This window comes from Pezoporus occidentalis, unplaced genomic scaffold (genome assembly GCF_034315485.1).
Source record: "Pezoporus occidentalis ecotype Australia unplaced genomic scaffold, CSIRO_AGI_Poc_V1 ctg16, whole genome shotgun sequence".
Taxonomy (NCBI): domain Eukaryota; kingdom Metazoa; phylum Chordata; class Aves; order Psittaciformes; family Psittacidae; genus Pezoporus; species Pezoporus occidentalis.
Genome location: NW_026913425.1, coordinates 6987374 through 6997737, shown reverse-complemented (window position 1 = coordinate 6997737; position 10364 = coordinate 6987374). Strand labels below are relative to the sequence as shown.

At 49.3% G+C, this 10364-nt stretch overlaps 1 protein-coding gene across 6 annotated transcripts; it reads right to left on the bottom strand.

Moving 5' to 3' along the window:
- Positions 1-3745: 3745 nt before the first annotated feature.
- On the bottom strand, positions 3746-7294 carry DMRT2 (doublesex and mab-3 related transcription factor 2). 6 transcript variants are annotated; one of them, XM_062612484.1, is made up of 4 exons: positions 6727-7294; positions 6540-6642; positions 5641-5675; positions 4788-4918 (listed from the first exon to the last, which is right to left on the bottom strand). In XM_062612484.1, the coding sequence occupies exons 1-3, from the start codon at positions 7210-7212 to the stop codon at positions 5647-5649; spliced, it is 618 nt and encodes a 205-aa protein (XP_062468468.1). In that variant the 5' UTR covers positions 7213-7294; the 3' UTR covers positions 4788-4918; positions 5641-5646. The 6 variants fall into 6 exon arrangements, 5 of the variants coding, with proteins under 5 accessions (XP_062468464.1, XP_062468466.1, XP_062468465.1 ...); XR_009963552.1 differs by having other exon boundaries at positions 4794-4918; positions 5534-5675; XM_062612480.1 differs by lacking the exon at positions 5641-5675 and having other exon boundaries at positions 3746-4918; positions 6727-7284.
- Positions 7295-10364: the final 3070 nt, after the last annotated feature.

Sequence of the window (10364 nt, the reverse complement as noted above, 5' to 3'; positions counted from 1 at the left end):
GTAAGACTTGGGGGTGTTGGTTGATGGGAAGCTCAATGTGACCCAGTAGTGTGTCCTCGCAGCCCAGAAAGCCAACGATACGCTGGGCTGCATCAAAAGGAGCGTGACCAGCAGGTCAAGGGAGGGGATTCTTCCCCTCTTTTCCACTCTCATGAGACCCAACCTGCAGTACTGCATCCAGCTATGGAGCCCCCAACACAAGAGAGATGCAGACAGGCTTGAGTGAGTCCAGAGGAGGCCATGAAGATGATCAGAGGGCTGGAGCACCTCTTCTATGAAGACAGGCTGAGATAGTTGGGCTTGCTCAGCCTGGAGGAGAGAAGGCTCTGGGGAAACCTTAGAGCAGCTTCCAATACCTAAAGGGGGCCTAGAAGAAGGCCTTTTTAGAGGGACTTTTTAGAAGGTCCTGTGTTGTTAGGACAAGGGGGGATGGCTTTAAGCTGAAAGACAGGAGATTTAGATTAGAGATACTATGAAGAAGTTCTTAACTATGAGGGTGGTGAGGCACTGCCACAGGTTGCCCAAAGGAGCTGTGGCTGCTCCATCCCTGGCAGTGTTCAAGGCCAGGCCGGATGGGGCTTTGAGTAACCTGGTGTAGTGGAAGGTGTCCCTGCCCATGACAGACGGTTGGAACTGGATGAGCTTTAGGGTCCCTTCCAATCCACATGATTCTATATGATTCATGATTCTATGATAGGCAACCTGATGTCCATTAGTACAGCACAAAGGTGAATCTCATACCCGAAACTACTCACTCTGTGCAGGAGACACAGGTGTCCACAAACCAAACACCACAGAATATGTATTTAAGAAGCAGGGAGCATGGGAGAGCATAGGTTATTTTAACAGTTGATTTATTGCCAGGGAGACCCTGCCTAGCAGTAAATTCTAGGCAGTTTCAGAGCAAAGACTTCTTTTCTCCATGAGTTTGTACAGCCACACTAGCACATGCAGACAAGTCACCGCTGCTCTGGAGAAGCACGTGACTGAAAGAGGCAAGAGTGCTATACATCCACTGCAAAGATGTGTCAGGAAAATCACACACTATTTATATGTTACCTTGCTCAAGCTACTAACTATCCTCTCCATGAGGCATAGCCTTTATATGTCTTTAACTTTTTTAACAAAGGAAAGGAAAAAATTATCTGGGTGCAACAAGTTTTCAGGATGCATGAGAGGTAAGGTCCAGGGTCTGTGAAATGAAAGAAAACTAAGTACAGGAAAATTTGTCCAAGTTTCACCTCAAGGGTCACATTTTTTCAGAGAGCAATAGAAATGGCACTCCTGCTGACTGGGATTTGAACAAAACTATCTGAAACATACATATATTATGTATATAAGTGTGTGAATACAGTATAGTTATATGTTACTTTCTTATGTAAAAGTCTGGTAACCATTGAGACATAAATATGATTTTTTGGGAATCATTATACCAAATTGGCACTTGTTTTGTTCTATGTGTAAACATCTGCCATGGACCAGTGTATGTAAGGAGAGCTGGGGTTTCCAAACGGAAGTGATTGAGTCACTATCTCTGGAGGTATTTAAAAGATGTAGATGTGTCACTTTGGGACATGGTTTATTGGTGGACTTAACAGTGCTAGGTTTATGGTTGGACTCAATGGTCTTAAAGGTCTTTTCCAACATAAACAATTCTGTGATTATACATGTTAGTGTTCAGTACATCTTCAGAGTCCAAATTTGTTCAGTACAACTGGTTCTTTGAATTTTCAAGAGGTACCAGACTGTTGGAGGGTTTTGGTTTTCTAGCCTTTTTTTTTAAAGAGCTAAAGAAAGACAAGTGACTTCCTGGAAAAATGTTTCAGATGCTAAACTGAAGAATGTTAGATGCAACACTGTCAGGCAAAAAAAATATTTATGCAGGACTAATTCCAGTATCCAAAATTGGTTCACACATAGATTGCTGAACTCTTTTCATCTGTCATCCTAGTTTATGACAGCAGCTTGAAAAACAGAAAAGTTGTATTTTTAATAACAAATGAAACCCAGCTTAAATTAAAACCCCTTGTTAGCATTGAATGTTCAACTAAGCCAAAGAAGGAAGCTGTGGTGAAAGCAAACGGATATGAAATGTGAAGAATTTCTCTCCATTTACTCTGGGTAAAAGCTGCTTAGCTTGGTCTGACCACTAAACTGATTAACAAGCGGATTCAGCTCTCAAGAAAGTTAAAACTCCCTCTAATGGCAACTGGATAGAGTCTGAAAAAAATGAAAAGCATCTCACTGTATTTGAGATGTATTTTTGGCTAGGCAAAATCTGGTTAGTATGAATGCTTTTGGAAAGTGAAACCTTAGCCAGTGGCCAAGATTCCTTTAAATTACAACAGATTTGTTTAGACTCCTGACATAAAAATTTTATGTGCTTTGTAAGATGTGCTGTTTAAAAATTAATGTTACATAAAATGCGTTTTCTCCAATGCGTCTGTTGCTTTAAGAAAATGGCTTAGAAAATCACCCACGACAGAGAGCTCCTCCCCTCCATGAAAAGGGTTCTGCTATTCAACAGCAGCACTCCCAATAGAAACAGTAAACACTGTCAGAGATAGTTACAGGATCAGAAAATCTCAGGCTTAGGTTTATTCATAGCAAAATAAGCATTTAGCCTGTCCAGCGAGTGTAATAAAATACGAAAATACTACATTGTGCTCTCAAATACCAAAAAGAAATTCTCATTAGAAAATAATAAAAATTGAGAACATACCACATGTCCTTTCAATCGGCAGAGCGGTGTCTGCCAGGATAAAAATATTAGGGAATCAATGTAACCAAAGGATTGATGGCTAGCACTAGATGCACTAGCAATAATATGCAAGGAAAAACTTCCAAAATCAGGAATTTAGGAAGCTTCAAGCTCAGTCATAATGACAGCTGATCACACTTTTTTCTACAGCCTTGAGGGCATTTCAGGTTCCCAGGTAAATTCTAGCGCTTAATCTCCTTTATTTTTGCTATCCCTGCAAAACGCATGGAATTACTGAGAGATCATGGCTTGATTTCTCATTAACAGTGATCATTCTGTGAGTCATTTTTACAGCCTAAAGGTCATTTCGATTACCCCAGCACAAGAATCACAGGAAAATATACTAGGGGCTGGAAATCCAGAGTAAAGTCAGCAATAAAAACATTAAATATTTTATTCAAAAACTGATTTTTTTTAAATGCTGACTTTTAATCTAAAAGCTCACGAGAGCCGTTCTCAAATCCAATCTAGTAACTCTTCTGCTTTAGGAACAGAAGCTTTTACAGAAGGGTGCAGAATAAACCAGCCATTCATGCTAGCATGTACTCCCAGTTCAGCATATCAGAATAAGAAAGGCATTTGGAATCTGATCCAAGTTATTAAATCTGATCTGAGTTATTAAAAAAAATCTGATCTGAGTTATTAAAAAAAAGGCTTGCAAATTCACACTAGTGTACGTGTACCTTTGTTACCCCTTCTTTTATTTACTGGAGGTTCAAAGCCACTTACCCCACCAAGATAACTAGAAACTAAATGGATAATAGCGCGAAAAAAAAGCGTAAGTACATTCTGAAAACAGGGCATACTCGCCTGTGAGATACTAGAAACAAAAAAGGCCTGGAATACGTCTATGCTTGTAGGCAATCTTATTTTATTGAATGGCTTGAAGTGCTGCTTAAAATAACACTTTACAGTCTGTACAGGCAGTTTCCATTAATATTTTTTTTTTCTTCAGAAATCATGCATATTTATGCACATCATTTTGAGATAGAATTACCATTTAAAGCAGAAATTCCTTTTAAAAAAATATTTTAAAAGATAAGGCAGGCAGTAGCAATCCTTCAGAAGGCAAAGCACACAAACTCTCTACACTGAAGGTATAGTTTATTCACTGAGAGATATTAGTAACTGCACAAGGTCATTTAAGGATGGATTCAACTGAAAATGACAGGGGCTCTGTTGTTGGAAGTTTTGCTGTTGCCTGTTTAGCCCCAGAAAAGTTTTTTGTGCATTTATCTGTTGCAAACTTGTATTTTTGGTTCTCTTTAATAGCACACTCTCTGTATTTCTTAGAAGCATCTTCAAAATTCTCTTTCACAAATGATGTTCTCAGCTCTGCTCCTGACCCGTCAGGAAATGTTTGGTGGAACATCAATTGAAATGGAGCATATTTGAGAGGAAGTTTGGTACTGGTTTTGCTGATCTTGCTTAATAGCTGCTCCTGATGAGCCAGAGAATCCTTATTAGAAATCTGAGAGAAAGTCCTTTTTGGAGGAGAGAAAGCTGATCTTTCACGAGCTTCCTGAGGAAGGCATGGTATCTCATTACATGGCTGCTGAATGTCTTGAGCATGGGTCAGAACAAGCGAATTTTCCAGTTTTGGAGGCATGATGTCATGCTCAGTATTCGAACAGTCCTGACTTTGTGACACCTTAGCATCCCAACCTGCCCCAGGTTTAAGAGCTTGGACAGTAGTAGCATTTAATAGGCATTGTTGGTATAGGAGAGCATCACTAATGGGGCCACATTTTGGCCACATTAAGAACCTAGAAGGCAGGGGATACTGTCTATAGGTAGTAGCTACACTGACATTTGAAGAAATCAGTTCCATGTTGCTGGATCCTGAACACTGCATGGTTAGATCAAGGCAGGTCGGTAAAAAATTGCAAAACTCCTTGTTTGGAGTATCAACTTGAGTAGCGTTGAAGGCTGTCTTATAGGAGTTGTATTCAGCTCCATGCACCATGCGGTTAGGGAGGAAAAGGGCAGCTGCTTGTGTAGCTTCCATCATCTCCCTCTCTTTATACTCTCTCTCTAGCATAATGTTCTCCAACTCTTTATCAGCAAAAGCCCGTCTCTTTCTCATCCTGTCACTTACAGGGGGTGGCAAGGGTGAATTCCCTCCCAGGTAAGGGTCTGTTGGAATAGGACGGTAACCTAGAACAACAAAGCAGCATTAGGAATGAGGCTGCATAAGAAAAACATTGGTGTGTTTGTAACAGGGCTCTGTTTGAAGCCAGTCCGGCCAGGCGCGGAGTATTTGCTACAAACCGTGGACACCATCAGATCCTGCTGAAACCATGTCACGGAGTCTTAGCTCCTTGAACCATCAGGCACATTCTTTACAAGTTCTTCAGTGCAGATAAACCAACCCTGCCCCCCTGACATGTGTAGTCTCCTAGTAAAGATTAGTAACTTTAAAAAGGTATTCCAAAGCAGCAGATTGAGGAAAAAAAATTAAGGCAGTGTGTGTGTGTGTGTGTGTGCAAAACCCTGCTGTGTGTTATGACTGATATTCCACCATGCAGCTTAACGAGATAACCATCCATTTTCAACATTCAATACAGAAAGTATTAAAATATTTTATTTCTTCAGAATTAAAAGAAAGCTTCAATAAAAGATATAAAGCCAGTCTCCAGTATATTCAATTACCAGGCTACCTAGATTTATTTAATATAACCAACAAGGTCCAATCCAATTTGCTCTACTCAGACAAGTAATCCCATCAAATTAATGGAACTGCTTACAGGAGTAACAAGAACAGGGTTTTACCTGCTTTCACTCCCATTCCTCTCACACAGGTTTCCCCATTGCCAAGGCAGATATCTATACCTACAGCTGATGCCTTTTCTATTCTCTAAAGATGAATCACTACGTACACATTGCTACAGATGGTAGAAAATTCGAAGGAGAACTAGGAGAAAAGAAAAAGAAAGTTAAGATAAATTAGAGGAAAGAATACAGAAGAGGTTTTTTTTGTTTTTAAATGGTGAACTGTAGATGAAAATTAAGAGGTTTCTAACAGGACAGGAGTTTAATTGTGCTGTCACAGGCAGAGAAAAGTGCTTTCTATTTTGAAAAAGAAAAAAAAAAAGAGCTAGATTAAAGAATTGTAGTGCTTTACAGGACTACAGTTTGGAAAGTAACTAAAACATATGCAGAAATAAGTTTGGGCATGATCCCAAGAGGGAGTGGGGAATAAAAATACACCCTTTCACTAAAATATCAATCTTTAAAGTTCCATTCTTCCGCAGTTAATAGTTTTGACAGTTAAAAAAAAAAAAAAAAAAGAAAGGAAAAAAAGGCAGCCTATCATGGATATCTTATTATTGATAAAACTGCAAACAGTGCTGCTGTGTTAGGTCAGATCAAAAAAGCCAAAGATAGTAATTTATCTATTCATGTGCTGATAAAAACACGCTCGAACAAATTACCCTGCCCTGCAAAACGCTGCTGGGTAGTCATGTAAAAAGAATGTCAGCTTGTAACAGTAACTCTCAAATTTCAAATTACAGTTGCTAGCATTTCAGGCGTTATTGGAGGGGGGAAGGGGGGGGCAGCTTGAGTTTTGCCACATCGATCTCAGCCACGAAGGGCAGGAGGCCTGCGCCGCACGGAGCCAGTGGCCGGATTTCGGGAAATAACGCTGTATTTCACGCGTATCCGCGAGCAGCCGCGGCTCGGGCGGAAGGTTCAGGTTTTCCTTGAGGCGGAGCAGGGTTTCCCCGCTGCCAGCCGGTGCTGCAGAGCTGCCCGCGGAGGGGCGGGGTACGCTTACCTTCCAGGATGCTCTTGGCCAGGAGGCTCGGCGTCCGGACGTGCCTCTGATAGACGGCTTTGCGCTCCAGGCTCGCCTGCTTCCCCGCTAGCCCCTTCTTGTCCTAGGACAGCGATCGGGCGGCCCCGTCAGCCCTGGAAGTGCTCGCCCCGTCCGTCCCGTCCCTTCCCGTCCCTACCCCTCTTACCTCGGTGGCCTGCTGCCGTCGGAGGGCCACCTGGGCGGCCATGACACGCTGCCGTTCCACCACTAGCAGGCAGTTGGCGCACTGGCAGTCACGCCAGCGGCAGAACCGCTTGTGTCCCTTCAGGCACGACACCACGCCGTGGTTGCGGCATCGGGCGCACTTGGGCGTGCGGCTCAGCTTCCGCGGCTCCCCCCTCCGCGGGGCTGCCGCCGCCGCGTCCTCGCCTTCCTCCTCTTCCTCCTCCGGCCCGGCGCCGCTGCCGGTGGCCTCGGCCGCCTCCCCCTCCACGCTCTCTACGTCGATCTCCCAGTCGGCGGTGGCACGTCCTTCAGCCATGGCTCCGCGACAGCGCAGCTGCAAGAGAAGGGTCAGGTCGTTTGTCCCCTCGGCGGGACGGCAGCCGGGGAGCACCCGCTTCCTAGGTGGCCGCCTCGGAATCACCCTGCCCAGCAGCCCCGAAGGGATGCGCCCCGATAGGGAACTCATGGCAGAGCCCACCTGGGATATCGCCTACCCCCTCATCGCCTGCTCGGCCCTATTCTTCACGGTCCACGAAGGGCTTAGTTGAACCTCGACGGTCGCTCCCTCTCTTCCCTCCACCACCCCCACCCCCGGCCCGACCCTGCTTGCCGCGGACCTGTGCGCGTCCCCAGCGGCGGAGGGAGCAAGAGGAATAGCGCGCAGGGCTTTCGGATCTGCCAGGTCCTCACAGGGACCTGTTTGCTTCAGGGTCCTAACAATGTCTGCTCGCCACGCTCAGACGTAGGGGACAAATACGGAACGCCTGGGCATCACACACCGCTGCCGTCCGCTACCGCCACTCGGGACAGCAGGATGAGCTCCTTGAGCTCTCTGCACCGCGGAAGCAGCTCCTTTGCACTTACCCGGGTTCAGCGCCCGAGGCCGGCAGGCGGAACGAGTGCAGGCAGCCCTCCCTGTCCCCACAGCTCGTAGGGCTGCCCAAGCGCGGTCGGAGGCAGGAGGGCACTCCCGGTCTCCGCACGTAGGGGTGGTGCAAGGCTCCGGGCCGCCGTGCCGTCGGGGGGTCACTGACCGCCGCGCCGGCTCGGCTCGGGAAGACCCCGTCACTTGTCTGCGGTCGCGCTGTCCGCAGCAGCGCCGCGGATGACCCCCGGGCCGCCCGCCCCGCGGCACAGTGCCCGCAGCGCCCGACCCGCCGCGTTTTCAGCGCCGGGCGCAGCCGCTCTGATTGGCCCGAGACGCCCCCTACACGCCCCTTGTTCCCCCCCCGCTTGTGCCAGCCACCACCCGCCCGCTCGTGGGTGCGGAAGAGCGAGGGGGGGGGGCAGAGGGGGGCTTGGGGTGCGCTCAGCGGCCGTAGCGGGAAAGGCGTGCTCGATCCCTGATGGTGGGGGGGAAACGGCGCTTGAAAGGAAGGAAAGGGGAAAAAAAAACAGTAACGCGCGTGGTGGTGCCAGCTTAGAAGCCAGCGGCGCGGGCGAGCGGCTTCCCCGCTATCGGGGAGCGTCCCGAGTCCACACGGCTGGGACAGCCCCGTGGGTTTCGTTTGCGGTCGTTCGCCTCGCTCGGGCCGCGACGTGCCACTGTGCACCTACCGGACCCGCGGCAACGGGCTTTTCTCGCGCCTGAAAATGCAACGGAATCGGTGTTCTCTTCCTGCCCTGTCGGGAATTAGGGCGAGGAAAATGTCCGTTCATTTTTTCAGCGTTATATCGCCTCGGTGGCGTTTTCCACCGAGCACCGAGATGTTGACTTCCCCCCCACTCCATCTCCCTGACGGAGGCCGCTCTTCGGAATATGGGGAATACACTCTGTCTCCCAAAACAGTGAGCAATCGGGATCGTAACGCACGACGAATCGGCCGTGCCGGCAGGGTGCGGGAGCTCGATGCTCCCGTCGGTGAGAACGGGAATTCCCACGGGACGAGAGCTGGCGAAATACACTTGAGCCGGGCAGGGGAAGGGCGAGTGAGTTTAAACAGAGTGTTCCCAGGAGGACAAAAAAAATAATAATAATAATTAAAAAAAAACCACAAGAAACAAACAAAGGTGAGAAAAGGCACGGGGGGCAGGTGGGGAACGGGGGACAGCATCATTTCCCCACCAGCGCGCGGAACGTGTGTCCGCCGCTGTTCTCCGAAAAGGAAAAAAACATTCTGCCCGTTCTCGGAGAAGAGCGTGTGTACAATAAATACCGGCAATACCCATGTATATAATAAACACGGGCATTCGCTCACGGTGAACACACGGACCGGCTGCCCGCAGCCGGCTCGGCATGGAAAAACCCTGCTCCCGCAGCGCTTAGGAAGGCAGGCCAGCGGCCGAGGCGCGGGCGGCGCTGTGAGGCTGGTGACGGGCGCAGCCTCCGCCGCCTCCTCCTTGGCCGCGCCTCGGCCCTTCCCCTCGCCCTGCGGACTACTGTCACCTGCAGGGACGGGTGGAGGGAGCGTTTGCCGAGCGTTTGTCCCAAGGGAGCGTGTGTCCTCCTTGGGCCGTACCGCCTCCAGTGCTCACACCGGGAGAGCGGGGAGAAGGAAACGCATCCCCTGACGGCAGGTATTATTCATCCTAAAAGAGACTCCGGCTACTGTTTGACTTACAAGCATGACTAAAAGGCAAATACCCAAGGAATTCCACTTTCCCCCTTGGGGTCCCTCTTAAAAGGCACAAGCATGACAAAAGACCTGCTAGGTTAGGAAACAGAAGTCCCCTTTGCTTGTAAACCGACACCAAATTACAAAGTACGATTCTGCGGGCCGCTGGAGTAAATTACAAAACAGTTCGCCTCCTGTTTACTTTATCCACAGGGAACTCTGAAACCCGGCCATCACTTTAAAGTGTGTTTGTACAACTTTCTTCTGCACCTCTTGGTTGAGCTCGGCTCCTCAGCGCGTTTGCGCTCCTCTCCAGCCTCTCTCTCCTCTCCCTCCGGGAAAGAGGGGTGACTCTGCCGTCCTCCGGCTGGACAAACATGCGGGAGGAGGAGGCGGAGAGCGTTTCCTTCGCTGCTGCTCCCACTCGTGTGCAGCGGAGACCTCCGCTCCCGCTCAGCTCCCCCTGTCCCGCTGGCTGCGTGCTGTCTGAGCGAAAGCGGGCAGATGCCACTCCGTGCACTGCGGGGGAAAGGCGCTGATTTCCACTCGAGCGAAGGCAGCGAAGCCCACGACATGCCACTGTGCACCCATCTGCCCCCGCTACAATGCGCCCCGCAGCCCGCGGGTACGGCTGCCCGGAGCGGCAGCCAGCGGCCGGGACTGCTGGGGTGCTACCGGGCTGCTTCACAGCCTCCGCGGCACACCCTCCCCGTGCCCGACCCGGCCTGTGTGTCCCCACCCCAGAGCCACGGGGGTTCACCCGTGAGCTGAACTGCCTGGACCGGATGGGAGTTCCCGGTGTTTCCCCGGGCAGGTCAGGCGACTGGTGCTGCACCGGCCGTGGCACCCCCAGGCCCCTGAGCAGCGGAGGGAGGGAGCGAGCAGCTCCGGGTTACTCCCTTCGAAGGCCGGCGGCTTCGCCGGGCCCTGCTTTGCATTGCTGTCCGGTGCGGCGTGCAGGTGCCGCGGTCCCTCCGCTCCTCTCCTCCTTAACCCTCCCTTCTTCTAGAGAAATTTATTACCGAGGTTAGGGCAGGCTAACCAAACGGCAACCCCGGGTGCA